The 22209-nt window shown below is 42.5% G+C and overlaps 1 protein-coding gene across 1 annotated transcript in view; it reads left to right on the forward strand.

Annotated features, from left to right (window-relative positions):
- LOC137639847 (gamma-tubulin complex component 3 homolog) overlaps positions 1–22209 on the forward strand; it is a 166309-nt gene that overhangs the window by 71677 nt on the left and 72423 nt on the right. Inside the window, exons 6-8 of the mRNA XM_068372104.1 lie at positions 9587–9705; positions 13141–13362; positions 13562–13729. Coding sequence (XP_068228205.1) covers positions 9587–9705; positions 13141–13362; positions 13562–13729 — 509 coding nt within the window. The remainder of the gene's footprint in view (positions 1–9586; positions 9706–13140; positions 13363–13561; positions 13730–22209) is intronic.

A 22209-nucleotide genomic window follows, 5' to 3' on the forward strand; every position in this document is an offset into this window, starting at 1 on the left:
GGGAAGGAAAGGCTGGGGTTTTTGATAGACTTGACAGATTTGTACATCTCATTCAAGGAATATTCTTCGTTTTGTGAATGGTTGGAAGGTTTTATCTATTCAAGTGCCTGTGTTTCAGTCTCAGGATAGATCCCCAAATCTTCACTTGGATGATGGCCTCCATCTTGAAATGGATGAGATATCTTGCAGTCAGGGTTCTTTTTTACCTGTATGACTGGCTATTTTTAAAAGTTTCTGCGTAAAGAATTTAAGTTCGACTAGTGTGGCTACTGAGGTTGCTGAAAAGGTTGGGAGCCCTGGTCAATTTGGAAAGGGATCTTTTGATTTCAAATCAAAAGATTCTATATTTTGAAATGATAATAACCACAGTTCCTTTTCAATAAGCTTTCCATGTTATCACTATCAAAATTGGAAAATTCATTTCCATTTTAGATTATCTGTATTCCAGTAATACAGAACCAATTTCAATTCCTTTACTGAATTGGTGAAACGATATCCTTGTAGGTTATTCCAGGGAGTGTCCTTTGAAGTGAGCTTTCCAGACATCTATCTCTTCAAGAATAATTCACAGGAAGGATGGGGAACAGCTCTAGGTTACCTCCATCTATCAGGGAAGTGATAGAGGATAATAAATTCTTGATATCAATTGTCTGGAACTTTTAGCAGTGTTCAAGTTTTAGGCTCGAGAGTCACTGGTTATGGAAAAGCACATGGACGAGTTTTCAAACATGATGTAAGTGGCTTATATTCAGATTGGGGTAACAAGGCTGGAATTCCTGTCTCAGATAGTTGATGTTAACTTGGACTTATTTGAGGAAAATAATCTCTCTACCTTGGTGTATTTGAGGGAGGTTGACCATCTTGCAGGTTTGTTGAGAAGGAAATAGATTCTTTCAAGCCCATTACTTCCAAAAGTATGATCTCTCCATCCATTTTATGTCTATATGAATTTGGAATTGTAGGGAAGATCAAACATGGACGTGTTTACAACAATGCTCAACAACAGATAGAAGTGATTTTCTCACCTGTTCCAGATCCTTTAGCGTGGATGGTATATTCCCTGTTACAGAACTGGTTGGATCTGGATCTTTTCTCCATGACTCAAGCTATAATAAAAAAGTTTAGAATGTCCGCAAACAGCAGAATGACACTAGTGGGCCTCTTTTACCACGGAGTGGTTTACAGATTTGTGGTCTCTTGTGGGAAATGTTCAAAGAGGTTGCCATACAAAACCAATCTTCTTAGACAATCTTTCAATTCAAAGATCCTATAGATAGTTTGCATTAACGGCAAGGGAATGTTTATTTTTGTTGTTGCAAATTAAGGAATGTTTCAGTACCTAGAACTAGTTTAGAATATTGTGAAGCGTTTGCATTTTCTTTTTTATGAAAAGAAACAGTCCATTACTGCTATAAAGGGCTATAGATCCATGCCGAATACCGTACTTTAGCATCTAGGCATAGAGATATCCTCTTTGGATGTTATTGAACCTGTGTTTAGATCTTTTGATATTGAGAAACTGTTTGTCGGAAGGAAATTTCTGTTGAAGTCATAGCTGGGACTTACTTACTTACTTTTTTTTTTTTTTTTTGATAACTTTACCATCAACTAAACGCATTAGTGGACTTCAAAAGCTCCGTCATATCATATAGATTTTGGAACCATCAACTAAACGCATTAGTGGACTTCAAAAGCTCCGTCATATCATATAGATTTTGGAGAAAATAAGATTTTATCTTTTTATTTTCCCTACAATCTGAGATAATTATTTTAAGGCAAAATATGTGCCTCATTTTTTTTATATTCCCTCGTTGGAAAAGAAAGTTGATGTATCAGAAAATGGGCATGAATAAACATATGGAAAAGGTTCCGATTTTGCTTTGTGGGGTTAGGATTTTGAATCTTTTTTTCCAAAATCTCTCTTGTGATTTCTCACAGAGAATTCAAATTCAATCTCAGTCAGATGAAATTTTTGAAGGTTAGGATTCATGATAGAAACCTTTGGAAAGATTCTTTAGCAGCAGCTTGATGGCATATCAAGTCAGTTTTTGTTAAGTCATGATCTTAGAGAAACATGGTTTCCTTATCAAGATAGCTGGGCACTAGAGTAGTTGAGGGGGATGGAGTTTAAATGATTTTTTTATTATGTATATTTAATTAAGTTTTAGTATTGGTATTTTCTTTTGAAAATACAGTGTTGGGTAAGTTATAAAAGCATAGTTTGTCAGTGGGTTTATATCTAGTTCACAGTCTGGGGTCTGAAGTTATGACACACCTTATTTGGTAACAACGGGTTGTCGTGGTATTAGGCCATGAGGGGATGTTCAGGTGCTAGATAAGTTTATTAGTTCAAGTTTTTACATTTCCTATCTCTTCTTCACTGACTAACGTGCATCAGTATGGGAATCAGTTATATGAATATTGGGACAGTTACATTGAAATAATAGAACTTTTGTCAATAAAATTTATTTTTATATGCACCTAATGTTCATATACATGCCCCTTCCTTCTCCACTGACTAGTGATGCAAGAGGTTATGGATTTATTTTTGACTCAGACTGAAAAGACAAAAGTTTGTGTTGTACCCTAGGTGAGGTTGTTGGCATGAACCACTAGATTATCTTGATAAGCCTATTGAAAGGAAAGAAAATGGGAAAATATAGTTTTATGATGTATGTAGGTCTCCAGTATAACCAATCTTCGAGGGAGGAGCATTATGAACATCAGGAGATTATTAAGATAATAAATTTCATTATTGAAATTAAATTTTCAATATTTAACTTAGCCGGTGATTATATAAGCTGCAGCTCTGCTGCTCGACAGAAAACTCTACGTTAAAAATCCGCCAGCGATCGCTATGCAGGTAGGGGGTGTACTTCAACAGCGCCATCTGTCGTGCAGGTACTCAGTACTCAATGTAAACAAAGAACTCAATTTTCTCTCTGTCGTGCCACCGGCAAGACCTACTAATTCGCTGTTGCTAACTGGATTGGTTTTCACAACTTTTTGGTGAAGTACACGTTTCTAGTTTTGAGCTTTCGCTTTGCAGGCTTTATCTTCAATAAATCCTTGCATTCTTTTGTTGATATCGGATTATTTGTTGATGACTTTGGATAGTTTTTGAATTCCCCTTTGACCAATTCAAAATGGCTGACCTTTCTCAAGTCCCTAAATTCAGGAAGTGTAATGCTAGGGACTGTTCAAGGCATCTTCCGAAGGCCTCTATCGATCCTCACACCGTTTGTTCCAATTGTCGGGATAAAACCTGTCAATTGGAAGATCGATGTGAGGAATGCGTTGGGCTTTCGGAATTCGATTTTATCGAATTCCAGAAATATACACGTAGGCTAGAGAGAGATAGAGTCAGGAGAAGTTCATCTCGCTCCGTTGAATTTTCCTCTCCTCATGCCCCACAACCTATTATTCCTTCCCCTGTAGTGGTTGCTCCTAATCCCCCTTCTGGCACTCAAGAACCTTCGATGGCAGATATGATGCGTGCCATCCAAGCTCTGGGTGAGAGAGTCGAGTCCTTGGCTAGTGACCGTAACCAGCTCATGGCGGACGTCAAGGAGCTGAAGTGTAAGAGTGCAGTGGGTGGTGATAAAGTGAGTGATAGTGTTGTGGATAGTGTTGCGCTTGAGGGTTCGTCTGTTCGTGCCTGTCGTCCTCCTAGTCCGGGACCTCTTGCAAGCTCCCAAGTCCAGGGGAGAAGCAATGTCGTACGACCAAAGGGTTCGAGAGGCTTTAATAAGCGAACAGACGTTCCCTCCGTGGTTTCGGGCGTATCTACCCAAGATCGCCCCACCCACACAGAGACGAGAGAGCCCATTTATTCCTCGTCTGCGGAAGAGGTTTCTCGTAAGAAACCATGGACCAAGGTCTCGCGGCCTCTTAAGCGCAAGTCGGTCCCTTCCGCGCAAGTCCAACGGCCCAGTTGTAGCCACTGGGTCAGTTCGGACTCGCTGCAGTCTTCCGACGACTGCTCACCTCCTAAGAGAGGCAAAGCGGTACCGCCTCAGGCAGTCACACCGTCTGTCGCCGCACCTGCTCCTGTAGACCCTAAGTGGTCTTTGCTGCAGACCATGCAGTATCAGTTAACGTCACTAATGCAGGACTTTCGTGCGGAGAAGGTTGATGCTGAACCAACCTCTTGCCTACAACCAACCACGGTTGTGCGTCCTGTGGACGCTGAGGCGACCTTCTTCCGCACTCCAGCTGAGAGAGTCCCGCCACCCATGCGTTCCAGTGTACCCTGCCAGCCGCATGTTGACGTTCAGCGACGCACGGAACCTTCCGTTGACGTTCGCGAGGTACAACAACAGTCTAAGTTGTTTTGTTTTGAAGCGGTGCGTCAACCTCCGCAACCCAGTGTGGTTGCCTCTGCTCGCCCACATCAGACTAGACAGTCTGGAGTAGACGCTATGCGTCCCCGCGCTGCTATGGTTGTTGCCAGTTCACAGACTGGGCAACAGTTCCATGACGTTGCGTCCGGTTCAGTCACGCGTGCACCCGTGCTACCGGACTCAGCTGACCAGCCGATTCCTACTCCTTTGCCACTTCCTCCTCAATTCTCGGATGATGGACTCTCTGATGATGACGATGCGGCACACGTTGATGAACCACATACGGACCTTGACGAACCCAAGACCACGCAACCCTCTTTGGACTTTAGAAAAGTTCTTGCTCTGTTCAAAGAGATGTATCCGGACCAGTTTGTGTCTGCGGCTCCACGCTCTCCTCCGTCAGAGTTTGCTTTAGGTACGCAGTCATCCTCGCCTGCCTTTACGAAACTCGTCCTCGCCCGCTCGTCCAAGAGAGCTTTACGAGTTTTAGGAGATTGGATGCAGTCCAAAAAGAGCATAGGGAAGACAGCCTTTACGTTTCCCCCTGCGAAACTCTCTTCCAGATCGAGCGTCTGGTATGCCACGGGAGAAGTTCTCGGCTTGGGAGTTCCTGCCTCTGCCCAGGGCGACTTCTCAAGTCTGGTAGACTCTCCCCGCAGGCTAGCCATGAGACGCTCTAAGATATGCTGGTCTCCTTCGGACCTAGACCATCTGTTGAAAGGAGTGTTTAGAGCCTTTGAAGTCTTTAACTTTTTGGACTGGTGTCTGGGAGCTTTGAGCAGGAAGATCTCCCCTTCTGACAAGGAATCTTCCTTGCTCATAATGTCCTGCATGGACAAGGCCATATGTGACGGATCTAGTGAGCTTGCGGCTTCGTTCGTATCCGGGGTCCTCAAGAAACGTGAGAACCTTTGCTCTTTCCTGTCAGCTGGAGTGACACCGTGTCAAAGATCAGAACTTCTGTTTGCTCCTCTCTCAAAGTGCCTTTTTCCAGAGGACTTGATTAAGGAGATTGCTGCTTCTTTGATTCAGAAGGACACCCATGACCTGGTTGCGTCCTCTGCCCGCAAAGCCACCCCTTTGCCTACCTTGTCAAGACCCAGGATGGACACTCCAGCGTCCAGATTCATTACGCCCTTTCGTGGCAGAGCCTCCAGCAGAGGAGGTGCTCGTGCCGAAGGGAGACGTGGGAAGAAGAAAGGTTCCAAGTCCTTTAAAGGCAGAGTCTGACTGCCACCTTCTTCAGACAGCAGTGGGAGACAGACTCAAGAACTTCTGGCAGACCTGGGAGAAGAGAGGCGCAGATGCACAATCTGTGAAGTTGCTCAGAGAGGGGTACAAGATCCCGTTTGTACGAAAACCCCCTCTAGCAACGTCTCCCATCGATCTCTCTCCCAGGTACAGAGAGGAAGACAAGAGACGAGCATTGAAGCAGGAGGTGTCTCTTGCTAGAAAAGGGAGCGGTAGTCAAAGTCCTGGACCATCAATCCCCGGGCTTCTACAACCGTCTCTTCTTAGTGGTAAAGAAGACAGGAGGGTGGAGGCCGGTGCTAGACGTCAGTGCGCTGAATGTCTTTGTCACAAAGCAGACGTTCGCCATGGAGACCACAAAGTCCGTTCTAGCAGCGGTCAGAAAGGAAGACTGGATGGTCTCTTTAGACCTAAGGGACGCATACTTTCACGTCCCCATCCACCCAGACTCCCAACCTTTTCTGAGATTCGTTTACGAAAAGGTTGTCTACCAGTTTCAAGCCCTGTGCTTTGCCTAAGCACAGCTCCTCTTGTGTTTACGAGGCTGATGAGGAATATAGCCAAATTCCTTCATTTAGCGGACATCAGAGCCTGCCTCCATTTGGACGACTGGCTTCTAAGAGCTTCTTCCAGTCGTCGCTGTCTGAAGGATCTAAAGTGGACTCTAGATCTGACCAAGGAATTGGGTCTCCTGGTCAATATGGAAAAGTCTCAACTGGTCCCATCCCAAACTATTGTGTATTTAGGGATGGAGATTCACAGTCAAGCTTTTCGGGCTTTTCCGTCGGCCCCCAGAACAAGTCAAGCCCAGGTATGCATCCAGAACATGCTGAAGAAGGAACGATGTTCAGTCAGGCAGTGGATGAGTCTGATAGGGACACTATCATCCCTGGAACAGTTCGTTTCGTTAGGAAGACTACACCTCCGTCCCCTTCAATATCACCTAGCTGTTTACTGGAAAAAGGACAAGACGCTAGAAGCGGTCTCGATCCCAATTTCCGAGAAGATGAAGTCTTCCCTGACTTGGTGGAAGGACAGTATCAGCCTCAGAGAGGGTCTGCCCCTGGATGTTCAGACTCCCAACCACGTTCTCTTCTCGGACGCATCGGACACGGGCTGGGGCGCGACATTAGACGGTCGGGAATGCTCGGGAACTTGGAACTCGAGTCAAAGAACGTTGCATATCAACTGCAAGGAGCTACTGGCAGTTCATCTGGCCTTGAAAAGCTTCAAGTCCCTCCTTCAAGGCAAAGTGGTGGAGGTGAACTCGGACAACACCACGGCTTTGGCGTACATCTCCAAGCAAGGAGGGACCCACTCTATGACGTTGTACGAGATCGCAAGGGACCTCCTCACCTGGTCAAAAGATCTAAACCTTTCTCTAGTAACGAGGTTCATCCAAGGCAACTTGAATGTCATGGCAGATTGCCTCAGTCGGAAGGGACAAATCATTCCAACAGAATGGACCCTACACAAGGATGTGTGCAAGAGACTGTGGGCCACATGGGGCCAGCCTACCATAGATCTCTTCGCAACTTCGATGACCAAGAGGCTCCCAATATATTGCTCACCGATCCCGGACCCAGCAGCAGTTCATATAGATGCCTTTCTACTGGATTGGTCACATCTAGACCTATATGCATTCCCCCCGTTCAAGATTGTCAACAAGGTACTGCAGAAGTTCGCCTCTCACGAAGGGACAAGGTTGACGTTAGTTGCTCCCCTCTGGCCCGCGAGAGAATGGTTCACCGAGGTACTTCAATGGCTAGTGGACGTTCCCAGAACTCTTCCTCTAAGGGTGGACCTTCTACGTCAGCCACACGTAAAGAAGGTACACCAAGGCCTCCACGCTCTTCGTCTGACTGCCTTCAGACTATCGAAAGACTCGAGAGCTAGAGGCTTTTCGAAGGAGGCAGCCAGGGCGATTGCTAGAGCAAGGAGGACATCCACTCTTAGAGTCTACCAGTCGAAGTGGGAAGTCTTCCGAAACTGGTGCAAGTCAGTATCAGTATCCTCGACCAGTACCTCTGTAACTCAAATAGCTGACTTCCTTTTATACCTGAGGAAAGAAAGATCTCTTTTAGCTCCCACTATCAAGGGTTACAGAAGCATGTTGGCATCAGTCTTCCGTCACAGAGGCTTAGATCTTTCCAACAAAAAAGATCTACAGGACCTCCTTAAGTCTTTTGAGACCACGAAGGAGCGTCGTTTGGCTACACCTGGTTGGAATTTAGACGTGGTACTAAGATTCCTTATGTCAGAAAGGTTCGAGCCACTACAATCAGCCTCCTTTAAAGATCTCACTTTAAAGACTCTTTTCCTGGTTTGCTTAGCCACAGCTAAAAGAGTCAGTGAGATTCACGCCTTCAGCAGGAACATCGGATTTTCATCTGAAACGGCTACATGTTCTTTACAGCTTGGTTTTCTAGCCAAAAACGAGCTACCTTCTCGTCCTTGGCCGAAATCGTTCGATATTCCAAGCCTATCAAATATGGTTGGAAATGAACTAGAAAGAGTCTTATGCCCTGTTAGAGCTCTTAAGTTCTATTTAAGACGAACTAAACCTTTACGAGGACAGTCAGAAGCTTTATGGTGTTCTGTTAAGAAACCATCTTTGCCTATGTCAAAGAATGCCTTATCCTATTTTATCAGACTGTTAATACGAGAAGCTCATTCCCATCTGAGTGAGGAAGACCAAGCTTTGCTGAAGGTAAGGACACATGAAGTTAGAGCTGTCGCAACTTCAGTGGCCTTTAAACAAAATAGATCTCTGCAAAGTATAATGGACGCAACCTATTGGAGAAGCAAGTCAGTGTTCGCGTCTTTTTATCTTAAAGATGTCCAGTCTCTTTACGAGAACTGCTACACCCTGGGACCATTCGTAGCAGCGAGTGCAGTAGTGGGTGAGGGCTCAACCACTACATTCCCCTAATTCCATAACCTTTTTAATCTTTCTCTTGAAATGTTTTTATTGTTGTTTTTGGGTTGTCCGGAAGGCTAAGAAGCCTTTCGCATCCTGGTTGATTTGGCGGGTGGTCAAATTCTTTTCTTGAGAAGCGCCTAGATTAGAGGTTTTGATGAGGTCCTGTAGTATGGGTTGCAACCCTTGATACTTCAGCTCCTAGGGGTCGCTCAGCATCCTAAGAGGATCGCGAGGCTCCGTAAGGAAGACGTACTTAAAAAGGCAGAGTAATTGTTCAAGTCGACTTCCTTACCAGGTACTTATTTATTTTATGTTTGTTATTTTTGAATAACTGCTAAAATGGAATAAAAAATCCTTAGCTCATAATAATGTAAACATTTATTGCTGGTCTCTACCCACCCCCCTGGGTGTGAATCAGCTTATATAATCACCGGCTAAGTTAAATATTGAAAAATGTTATTTTTATAATAAAATAAATTTTTGAATATACTTACCCGGTGATTATATATTAAAGGACCCTCCCTTCCTCCCCAATAGAGACGCAGTGGACCGAGGAGAAAATTGAGTTCTTTGTTTACATTGAGTACTGAGTACCTGCACGACAGATGGCGCTGTTGAAATACACCCCCTACCTGCATAGCGATTGCTGGCGGATTTTTAACGTAGAGTTTTCTGTCGAGCAGCAGAGCTGCAGCTTATATAATCACCGGGTAAGTATATTCAAAAATTTATTTTATTATGAAAATAACATTTTTTGTAATAGTGTAATATTTTGTTATATTTGAAACTGGTTTGATTCAATTTATTTAGATTCATCTATACAAATATACCATGCACATAATACTGACTGTTCATGCACTTTGAAAAGGCAAAGCTTTAATTACTTATTATAAATTTACATGAATGAATTTGAAGAGATTCCAAAATACTTCATGTTTGAAATTGTGCAACAAAATGAAAATCAGATTGGAATGAAGTCTGCTTTAAAGTTAACATTTATTATATCCATAGTGTCGTGGTGTTTAGATACCATATGAATATATTTCTAGAATCAGTATTCTGCTTTCAGGCCTTGTTGAGGTGAGCGAGAGGGATTTGGTACGTGACCTGCTGTATGTATTTGTTGGAATTGAAGGTAAAATAATCAAGAAAAACAAAGAGAAGGATGGATATGAAATTGATGCCAAGGTAGGATTGATGGATCACTCTGTATTGAAGTTTTTTTATAATAGGCCTTTAATTATGTAGAAACCCTTGTGATAATTTTAATTGAGGTTAGAGTTCAACAAAGAGAAATGTAGTCTGTTTATTGTTTAGTGTAATTCTGCTTACAAGTAAAGTCTTAATCTCTGTTATGTTGTGTTGTGCAGAGTTGTTTTTAACTTTACAATGCTTTTTGTTAAGGTATGATAGGAAAAATATAATTTGACTTTCTGTATTTGATTTATGTAAATGAATGCTAAAAGATTGGCAAAAAATAAAAGATGTCATATCAAATGATAAAAAGTGTAAAATATCACCTATCTATCTACAATTTTGGGAGGTAGCTGACATCCAAAAGGAAACATGGGATTTTTTCCTCCTCGCCTGATTAGGGACTCAATCATTTTTGGCTGGCACTACTAGGTGCTACATCCCACCCTCCCCCGTCCTCCACCATAAATGAAGCTTCACATGTACTTCAGCGGAGGTAGCAGCAAGGCTTATTGGAACTTCGTCACAATCGCTCTCCATTCATTTTTATTCCTAGTACACCATTTTGCCTCTCTCACATACAGTATATCCTCTTGTCACCAAGGTCTTTCTTCACTCCATCATCTACCCAGACCGTGGCCTTCCTCTTGCACTTCTCTCATCAAGTCTTGCATTCATCCTCTTCAGTTGACAGCCATTTTCCAATTGTTAGAAAAACAAATAATATGAATTTTACTTATGAAATCATTTAAAAATTTTAAATTATTTGTGAAATTGTATTATTTAGATTACATTTGACTGTATACCCTCCCATTCAGGTTTTCCCTCAATGCTGATCAGCAGAAAATGTTGAAAAGCCAATTAAATACAAATATGGCATAAAATAAAATGTATAAATACAATAGATCCCCAAAATTAGTGGGGTGTATATTCACCCCTGTTGTTGTTTATTTAATTGATTGTGAGCAACTTTACACAAACACTACTATAGGCCTACTGATTTTGACCAAACTTGGTAGTCATGTTGAGTATGACCGAGGATGAATTTTAGAGAAAATACATCAAAATACAAGTATGCAGCTGTACTTTGTCAATAATCACAATGTTAAGCAAATGGCAAATATTTTGTCAGTTTTTTTTGTGAACAACATTACACAACTACTGAACTAATTTCAAGGAAACTTGGTGGTCATGGTGGGTATGATTCAAGGACAAATACATTAGATTTTGAAGTAAATACATGAAAGTAGTAATATGCTGTGGAATTAAGAGCAATAAGAGTGGTGTGGTAAAGGTACACTCTCTATAGAGTCCCCCCCCTTGTTAGTATACGTACTGCTGAAGTAAGTACCCGTTAATAACGGAGACCTTGAGTCGGGCGCTATCAGTGTACTGTATAGGGGAAAGTAAAATGAATGCTAGGAAAAACAGCAAAGAATGGATGGAGGGCATGAACCAACATCTAACTGAAAGGGAAGACATGCATGACTATAACACCGACCGAGCTAGTGACCAGCCAAACAAGGTAATCAATCACCCAATTATCAAATGCTGGCACCTACGAAAGCATGCATTATATTAACATTGAAAATGTATGAATAACAGAAATTAGAGCAAACAGGAAAAAAGAAGAATGGAAGATAAAATATAATATGAGGATATTTTACCAGATGTAGACTAAAGTCTTGTTTTCATTCTAGTTATTTAAACCAAATTGCTTGTAATTTATTATACAGGAAAGTATCAAATATTATTAAAGGGAAATGAGTTGAAAATTAGATAAAAACAATGAAAGGAAGGAAAATAAACTGATGGTATAATAGATGTAAATTTAATATGAAGAGAGGGTAGAGGGAAATCATAGTGAAGTAAGAATTAATAATAGTGAAGTCATAGATAACATTAAACTTACTGATAGAATTGAATTGTTAAGTTTTAAGGATTTAGGATTGTGAAAAAAATATAATGACATTTAGTAGTAGTTAATTTAATGTGATAGATGATTTAGGAGTTTATTAAGGAAAGTATGTAAAACTGCAAGTTAGTACAGTACTTCATTATACAATTACCTGGAGGGAGAATCTCCCTCCATGAGGGTTCTCTCTCTCTCTCTCTCTAACAAAGTTCACTATCAGTAACTGAATCACCTAATTCACACTTTATAGACACTAGGTTATCTTCTTTTACACTCTTACATTCAGTTTTGACAAGGAACCTAACTAGAGACAATTCTTTTTCCTTTTTTATATATCATGGAAGTGAGACATTGCATTGTTGGTAAATAGATTTGCGGGTCGTCCTGCCGAAGCCATATATGGGTGATGTTTTTTTTTTTTTTTTTTCTCAAAATTTGCTGGGTTTCTCACATTATTAACATCTAACTATCTTGTATCTTGAGGTTTGTCACTTTTTCCTCATCCTTTTCAGATCAAATTTCCTCATTCTTTTGTAGCACCTTGTGCAGCTCCAGTACCATTAGTTTTTCACAAATAATGTTTACAGTAATCGTGTCACCTGCCAACTGCGTCTCATCAGTCCACATAAGCAGAAACATTTCAACATTAAGAACATGTTCCTGCTGGTTCATCGTCAGCGCCCGTTTTACATTGTCAAATGCTTTGATATCTTCTTTATTGTTCAGAATTGTAATGGCACCAATCATGGATGTCGTAGTACAAATGTACTGTACAGTTTTTGCAGGTTGGCTGCATGCATACCTTGTTTGTGCTTTGCGATATTTTCTTTTTTAATATCTCTGGTAATCTTTTTCTTCTTATTGTCTTACTTAATCATCGAAGGGTCATTGTCACGAAACTAACTTTATAATGCTGCACAAAATGTCTTTATGAAGAACGATAGTGATCATAACTGTACAGAAAATCATTCCAAAGATACTCTCATGAGATGATTCTTCTACTAGTGTTGCTCGGAGAGTGGAAGAGTAAGGCTCTGAGCTTGGGGTTTGGTGGGTGTGAGCTATTAAGGATAAAATAAATGGGGTAAAAAACCTGTGAGTATTTCGTGGGTGGCGTATGGTTACTGTGTGATTGATATGTGCACATTGCTTGCTAGTCTTGTTAGTATTTGTCTATAAAAAATGTGCATATGGAGGGAAATTTGGCTCACTGACCCATGCAATGGTCGTAAACCGATTAGCTTGTTCAGTATTCAAAGTTACTTGTAAACCAATGTACTACCGTATACAGAAAATACTAATTCAACCCATAGACTAAATGATGAAATTGGTTAACAAGGCAGAGCTGACACACCATGCAAGGCTTAGTACCTTCCAGGATAGTCACTTCAACTGAAGGAAGGCCAGTAACGATGATTTTGAAAATTAATACCCTAGATGGCAAAAGATAAAGGAACAGATAGGAGAAGGTATTTTAGATTTAGAAATGACATTTTCATTCTTTTTCTTTTCAGGTGAAGTTATCACCCAGTCAGAAGGTTCTTGTTTTCAAATTGACAGAAGTTGGTTGGCTATATAGACGAGTGAAAAGCTTTAGTGAGGGAGAAAGTAGTAGCAGAGGTAGTGAGATGTCTTCAAATAGAATGGTATCAGGCCTTGTACATCAGTCACTTGTGGTTGCTCTTTTAGAACACCTTAGTGAGTTTGCAAGGCTTATCACATTATTAGAAAGACAGGTAAGCAGTTTTGACTTGTTATCCAAGGTATGTTATGTTTTTGTTACAATATTATGTATTAATGACTTTATGGGTGTTGATGTAAAATAAATTATTTACATCTTTATGTATTTTGTGTACCTTTTAAGATATTAGACAACTGTTTAAGTTATGGCATTTTTATTGTCTCTTCGATTAAGAAGTTTGTTTTTATTTTTAGATTCAGGAAAGTGGTGATACTCCTCTTAGTGAGGCTTCTGAGGGTTTGACTCTTCGGAAACTCTTCATGTGGACTTTTGATCCCAGATCTCGATTGAAAACTTTAGCCTTCCTTGTAGACGATTCTCAGATGGTGCATGGTGGGGCTTGTATATCCAAGTTGTATCAGGTAAGAGGTTTAATTTCAGTTACCCTTTAAAGTTCTTTTGTTATCATAAAGTACAATAATTTAAGAAAAATACAGAGTTAAATTGTTAGACTGATGTGGTTGCCTCTATAACTTATTTTTAGATTAGGGGAAAATTGGAGCTTGGTAAAGAGGGAGGTTGGGTTCAAGATATATAGAAGAAAGACAGATGATGAGAATGGAATATGCAATGGAAGATGAAATATCACTAAAAGGCGAAAGATTAATGAGGTAGAATCATTTAAGTATTTAAAAACTGTGATCTCTAATACAGTGTCTAGAATTGGAGTTTAATGCCCTCAGAAGGATATTGGTAGTTAAATGACAGTACAGGATTAGAAATGAAACCATAAGAGAGATTACTCAAGTGCCATATGGGGATGAGATCATCGTGAGGGGTAGATGGAGGTGGTTTGAGTATGCTCTTTGTACTCCCCAAGGGAGATTAGTTCACTAAACTTATAACTGGGCTCCACAAGGCATTAGAAGAGTTGGAAGACCCAGGCCTAGATGGCTGAGGATTATGAAGCGTGAAGTAGATGATGAATGGAGAAGCATTGATTTAAAAGCTGAAGATACAGACACCGGCGAAATCTAATCGAGGCCCCTTTCGTGAATAGGCAAAGGAGGAGATGATGATGATGATGAGAAGAGATATGTTTATCCCCAAATTGTTTGGATATATTACCATTTTGATTGAAATTATGTCATGCTTGAGTGAATGAAAAATGTAGAGTCAATTAGATGCCTCCCAGTTGGTGCCATTTTTTTACCCACATATTTTATGTATTTATTTCTTCATGGATTCATCATTTATCTTTATAAACATTGATACATTAGCTCATCCCTTCACAGGATTGAAGGTGAAATGAGTACTCCCCACTTTCTTCTGTCCTTTTTTTTGTCTTTTTGAACTCCCATTAGATCGAGTGTTGTCTATTCCCCTTTTCCATGATATCCTGGGCTTTCTTGAAGGTTTTGTCCTGCCAATTTCGAAGCTACTGCTGTTCTTAGCAACTGTTCCTCATACATTGTCATTACTTCTCATATGTCCAAACCTTCTCTCAATCTTTTGAGTCCTCTGCCTTTTTTTTCTTAAGTTTCTTGGTACAACGTCTCATACCCAATTCTTCATTCGTAATACAATCTTCCTATTATTCTCCAGCCATAATTCTTAAAATTTTTATTGTCGTTATCAATGTTTCTGTTGCGTATCCAGGCCACATGTACCCATTGTGAATCTTTTTTTCTCTGCTGATAGAATATTTTTATTTGCTAGTACCCTGGCAATCTCACAATTTCATCCATGCTGCATCCATTCTTTTATGCTAATCCCTCAATTCCTACTTCATTGCCCATTGCCTCTCCAAGGTATCAGTGATACTCTGCTTATTTTGAAACTAGCTCATCTATCACAATAGGATTTTCAATGCTTCTATCATACTTTTTTTTCATATTTACCTTTTGTGCATTAAAAGATCTCTTATTCCATGTAGAATTTGTAATCCAGTGCACCTCTAGTAACACCATCTGATATATTTGATGCACTGTAGACTTCACTCTTGCACATTTCTCACAATAACCACTTTCCTGATTATACTTGTACTCTGCTGCCTTTCCAGTCATCATTAGCTCTACTTTGATAACGTTGGTTTGCAGTCCTCTTCTTTTTAATCCACTTTTCTGCCTTTAAATGATTTCCACCCCATCTACCTCTGATTTTGCTGTTTACATTGTCATCTGTATAAAGTATCACTACAGGACCCCCTATCCTAATCTCTTGTAGCTTCCTTTATTACTATGATGAATAAGAAAAGGCTTAGCTCCAATTCTTGATGGACGCCAACATTATCTGTAACTTCTGCTTTTATGTTTATTCTAAATTTAGTGTTATGGTAGAGTAATATCACTAAGAATTTCAGTCTTTTTGCTACCTCCTGCATTTCTAATGCCCCCATGAGTAATTGTCTCGGAACTTTTTCAAATCTTCTTCAACATCTACAAGTAATTATCCAGCAATTGTCTCATTACGAAGATTGCTTCTGCTTGTTTATCTCTGACATGATGCCAAACTGAGAGTTATCATGAATTGCATAAATCATTTCATATGGAAGGATCTCTCAAACTAGAGAGCATCTCCATCTTCTGTAGATCTGCTGTTTTAATGGCAGAGATCACCATTCTGTGTCTAGAACAGTAAGTGTTTGTTTCATCTGTGTACCTCATGCTTTGCAGTGTAGGCATTACTCAAAGGATCTGTGTTGCTTTCCTTTGGCTCATTATTGCTGTCACTTTTTAGACATCTACTCTGCCTCCATTCCTGTTTCTTATCTTCCATCTTACTTTCAATCCTCCTTTTACTTCATAGCGCAATTGTGGGTTTTTTCCCCAATTGCACATAGGTGATGAATGGCCTTCTAGGCCTCAGCACAGACCATATGGCTTGACTTTATAAATTCAATCTATAACTTGTATCTAATAAGTCTAATTCACCAGTTTACGGAAGGTCGTGCAACTAGTAAATTAACACCATCATTTTGAAGATTTTGTAGCAAAGCTCAAGGAAGATGATTGTCATTGCAATTATTATGACCAGCTAATCCCAAAGACTGTGGATCACAGCCCATCAGAAGTGCCATATATACTAAAGGGAGGGGTGTTGTCCAACCAGACTAATAAAGCTCAGGTCCTCAGAACCATGAGTGTGTAGGTGTGGTATCAAGGAGGGAGTAATGAGAATGAGGGATACGAAGCAGTATATGTAATAAAGGGAATAAATGGATACTGGAAATGTAGAGAAGAGAAGAGGTATGGGAAATACAAAGCAAATCCCAGTCGCCTAGAAAGGCTACAGGAACCCACCAAGATCACAATCTACTCCCCACTCCTTACCACCTAACATTGCAAAGCCAAGAGATATTGGTCTGTCTGCCTCAAGCTTAACCAACTCGAGAAAAACTGTACTATGAGCATCATCATGAAAGATAAAAACTTTAGCACTCTAATAGAGTGATGAGTATGCAGAAAGAGGTCTTTATTGGTGTTTTAAGTCAGGTGATAATACTGTCATTGCATTTGTACCGGATGTCATACAGCCATCCATCCCTCCACATGGGGAGACTTGCAATAGCTTGTGCAATATCCCAGTTTTCTTAATTTTAATTGGGAAGGAAACTAAAAATATGAGAGGGAGGGAGGGTGTTCGTTCTTGGATAGATTGATGGAATAAGCCATCTAATGCAAATCAGCAACATGATCTTTCTCAGTTTTCTTGTGACATTTTACTTCAGGTCCAAGCTTCTCCAAGGAGAATCCAAATGATTTTGCTACTTACTCCCTGCTATCAGCTTCCACAACAAATTACTCCATTTCCTTAGCTGTGTATCAATGGATTGTATTATTCTGTGCTGAGACTGTGTTTTTTATAATACTTACCTGTTTAGTAGCATTTGAATAGAATACAATATTTGGGCAATGTAGGTTTTGGATATTTTCTCTGGGGCATTATCAAAAATTTATTTCATTGTACAGTACACCAGAACTTTTATATTATTTTTTTTTTGGGTGTAAAATAGCTTTCAATTTATTTTCTAAGATATATATACAGTTTAAAATCAAATAAAAATAGCGAAGATATCTATCTTATTTTATAAAAAAAGTTTTTGGGCTCAAGCCATGTCGTCCTGATGGAAGTTCCTTAAAGGCAGCTTCCTAGGGTATATTACAACTACGGCGATATTCCCAGAGAATTTACCTTAAGGTACCCAGAATTCTAACTCCTGGAGCGAGTATCCCTAAAAAAGACCTTAGGGATATCGTAAATATCAGTGGACGTATTCTTGACACGCCTCATAGCAATCTATACCCTGAATAGAGTTAACACTTCGTAGGGGTCAAATGGCAAGAAAACGAAAACGATAAGAAAGGGGGGAGCCGTTCGTAAGGCATCTCTCCTCCCCGTTTCGTAAGCGTGCCCTGCACCGCTCGCGGCGCCATCTGAATTCCTTTTTGCGTAGCTATACGACTCGGTGTTTTTCCCTGTGTTACTACCAAAATCTTGGATTTACTCGTTTATTATGCTTTCTCCAACTTCTTCTGCCTCGGATAAGTTGAGTACTATTTCTTTTATGTATAAATGTAGGCTCTTGTTTAAAATTAAAGTAATTATAAGAGTTATCTTTGATACAAGAGCTGTTGCCTGCTGGAGGCGTCATGAACGCTGTCGCTCGCTAGAATAGGATTTATTTGTTAGCAAGAGCGACGTTCCCAGCCCCTTTGCGCTTTAATAATTAGCTGCTTAGCTTAATTAGGAATTCTGTTATGATGCGATAGTAGTGTGCCTGGCGAAAGTTTGCCTAGGCTGACCAACACTAGTCTTCGTAGGCTAGCTGTTGGCCCTTGTACTTCCTGCATGATAATTAGTCTTCCAAGTGTGATTTTATATTGCTTAAAGCGTTAGGCAACGTTATACATATAAGCTTTTTTCGAGTACTTTCCAAGATACTATTGGAGTGAGTTTCGGTGAATTAGGTAATCGATTCTCTTAGTGCCTAGGCTAGGTTGTCTTAGGTCATTATAATATTATCTGTTTCCCCGTTTGCTCCCTTCTCTTCGGGGAAGTGGCAAACCCTTTCCCTCTGTTTAAGCCTTAGGCTTAACTCTATTGGTTTGTTTGAATTAAATTTCAAATATATCTATGCTGGAGTAGTACTGTACCTTCCTGTTCCAACTGAATTGGTTCAGAGGGGGACAGTACAGCAGTGTATTAGTCTGAGTCCGTGCTGGTCTAGCGTGGGGCAGAGTCTCCCTTGCTGACTGACACGGGCATAGGGGGTTTATCCTCCTTGGATCACCTTGTTGGGTTCCTGTAGTGATCCCTTCGCTCGGTGACCCCTCAGACTTGTCCTCTTTGCCGTTCTGGATTCGGGATATGTTCCCTTTCTGGAATAGCAATTCCTTCCTTGCCTTGGTTTTAGGGAGGCAGCCAGTAGTGCCGGCCTCCCTCCCGGGATTTCTCTGGCTGAGATGAGCTCTCTTAGTTGGGAATGACCCTTAACCAAGGCAAGGTTGGATAGGACCCTCTGTCCTTCCCTTCTATTTTTCCGTTTCCTTTGTGTCAGTCGTCCGCATCCGTACCTAGCCTAGGTTAGGATGGGGAACTGACGTGGTCCCCTGTCGGCCGGCAGAGTGTGCCGACCGGCAGAGACCCTTTCTTTTGAGTGCTGCCCGGTCCTTTCTTGGTCCCTCCACCGCTGCCGTCTGTAGATTCAGTAAGCAGCGGTTAGGAAGCCTGACTTAGTGTCTCCCCTTCCTCTCGGCACTCTTTCGGGTGCCGGGCACAGAGGCTCATAGCCTCTTAGCCCGGCACTCATTCTGTTGTCTTCTTATGTGTTGTCCTTGCCGTCTGCCGGCCTACAGGCCGGCCGCCGGTGGGGGGGGTGTTCTCCAGTTCTCTTGCTGTCGGTCGGCGGTGGTTATATGCCTTTGCCGGCCGGTCTCTATGAGTGGCGGCTGGCAGCCGAGCGCTACCTGGTGTGGAGGCCAGCCGGCAGGGTTTGTTTACCGCTGCCGGCCGGCCTGCTACACTGCCCGGTTAGCCGGCCACTAAGAGTGATGGCCGGCAACACAGTGCTACCCGGGTGGCTGCGGACCGGCAACCACTGCCGGCCGGTTCAGGCATGGGATCTGGAGTTCTCCCCAAATAGGGGTGATCTGGAGTTGTGTACTTGAGATCTACCTTTGGAAAAAAAAAAGGGGGGGGGGTACTGACCGGCAATAGCCGGCCGGCACACCACCCTCATGTACTGTATCAGTTCTTTCTTGGGTGGTGTATTCAACCAAGGGAGACCATGATATAGTAGGTTACAACACTGTTTCTTCTAACTTACTTGTGTTACTTTGTGCAATCACCTGGTGTCGCCTTACAAGGATAAAAAAGAGAATTCTTTTCATCCCTGGCCAGAATGGTAAAATTTGACCTTAGGTGTGAGCTACACCTAATTTCCCTTGGGAAATATGATCTCTGGTTATTCTAGTAAAGACTAACTACGTGATTTTTGGCTGGTGGGCTTCCACAGGTGATTGTGTGGGTTTCACAAGTAGGTGTCTTTCCCCTTATTCTTTGTGAATACTCATATTTACATGTGAATTGAAATTCACTTGATATTCATGGAAATTTTCTTCTTTTACAGGAGGAGCATCCGAAATGTGATAGTGTCTTCTGCAATGTCCGCAGCAAGAACTTTTGCGGACATGTCTCGTGTAGGAGGCACGCGGCTTGCGCAGCCTCCAATGATGACCATCGCTACTGGGATCCGCAGGTATGTGCAGTATGTACTAACCTGCTATCAGAGGCTTTTGAATCCCCTAGGTCGGCGGAGTCAAGGGATGCAGCGAGGGAGAAGCTCCGTTTATGGGTAAGGGGTTTTCAGAAGAACACCACTGGACCTTATCTTCCTAATGAGAAGATGAGGGCATACCTTTTTCCCAAAGCTTCCACTGACGCTGTTGTTCCCCAGCCTCGGCCGGAGATCCCTCTCGTCCAGATCCCAGTGGAGGAGGATGTTACGGATGCCATGCAGGACATCCAGCTGGATGACAAGATGTCTGACTTGTCCGACCGTGAGGAACAGGATCTCCTCGCAGAGGGTGAGGAGGAGGATCAAGATCCTATTGCCGTGGAGGAAGAGGTTCCCGTACCTTCAGACGTTCCGGTTCAGACCCCTGAACCTATCCCCTCTACTTCGTCCGCTCTTCCAGCAGAGCTGGGACAGGCTCTCTCTTCCATCGTTGGTATGATCCAACAGATGCAGAGGGAGAATAATCAGAAGGCCGCTACATTAGAGCTCCAGATGCAGAAGATCACAGCATCACGTGGACCTCCAAAGAAGCTCAACGTGAAGGACCTTCCTCTGTGCTCGGATGCCAACCCGTGGAGATATGCCGAGCACATGCCGATGACGATCGGGAAGATCGTCATGTCGGAGAAACTGGGCTCAGTTCCCCTTGAGGAGGTGGAATTCTGGCCCAGTAGAGGGGCCTACCCGGACTGTTATGTCCATCTGAAGAAGGAGCCGGCCTCGAAGGAGTAGACGGAACCGAAGGAGGTGATCATCCTGGATCACTCCAAGGCTCAAGCTACCTTAACATCTGCATTGAAGGAGAGGGGGTTCTCAAACTCTAAAGTTGCTGCTTTGAGTAAGAAGCACCCCTCCTATGTATCCTCCCCGGCTAGGGCCTTCCCCTTTATGCAGAAAGGGTTCGCGGCCGTCTTGAAGGCGGTTGAAGCTGGCAAACCGTGTCCATCTCTGGAGGAATGCAAACCACTGTCGTTGGCCTTGCCGCTGGATAATAAGGACTGGAAGGAGGTACACCTCACCTTCTCGGTTGGGAAGTTGGACGGCGACATTGCAGGTCAGCAGTTCGGCGAAAACCTTCCCAAGTTGTCGGAATTCCTCCTACGGAGGGAATTGGACACAAAGGAGCGCCTGGCAGCCTCGATGTCTCTCCAGACTAACATGGATACAATGGCTAGCAACCCCAAGATGCCTGAGATGTTCATGGTAATGGCCAAGATCCATCTGGCCACGGTGACTAAGGACCTCTATTGCTTTGTCAAAGCGAGGAGGGCCTGTAGAGAGTTTGTTTTCGCCTCGGCCACAGTGAGGCATGAACCCAAGAGACTCATTTCATCTAGCATCTGGGGTAAAGATCTCTTTCCCAATGAAGTGGTCAAAGAGGTGGTGGACAAGGCAGCCACTGAGAACCGTAATCTTCTCCTTAAGTGGGGCCTGTCCCTTAAGAGGAAGTCTTCCCCTGATGAGGGCCCTCAGCCGAAAGGAAAGGCGAAGAAATCGAGGTTTTCTTCCCGTCCAGCCAAGCCTTTCAGACCACAACGACAGCAGCAGCAGCAGCCAGCTTTGCCTCCGGTACCACAACTGGTAGCCCAGACCCCGACCACCTTCCAATGGGTACCCCAAGCCGTGTCATCAGCATCCCCGGCATTCAATCCAGTGTTCGAAGGGCAATCGACCACGTTTCGAGCAAAGTCCAGAGGTGCAGCCAGAGGTTTGGCGAGACGCCCCTCTAGGGGAAGAGGATTCAGAGGTGGTCGCGGCCAGGGAGGCAAGACTGCAGGGCAGTCAAAGTGAAGTGTCGCCGGTAGGTGGGAGACTACAGTATTTCCGGGATCGCTGGACCTTCGATCCCTGGGCCCACAGCCTGCTCAAAAATGGACTGGGTTGGAGTTGGTACAGTACTCCGCCCCAGTGCCCTCAATTTTTCCAACACTCCACCCCCGTTTTGGAGGAGTACATTCAAGATCTGTTGGAGGAAAAGGTGATCCGGAGGGTTAAGTCCATCAAGTTTCAAGGGAGGCTGTTTTGTGTTCCCAAGAAAGACTCGGGGAAACTCAGAGTCATTCTGGACTTGTCACCACTCAACAAGTTCATAGTGAACCACAA

This window comes from Palaemon carinicauda, chromosome 4, assembly GCF_036898095.1.
Source record: "Palaemon carinicauda isolate YSFRI2023 chromosome 4, ASM3689809v2, whole genome shotgun sequence".
Lineage (NCBI taxonomy): Eukaryota > Metazoa > Arthropoda > Malacostraca > Decapoda > Palaemonidae > Palaemon > Palaemon carinicauda.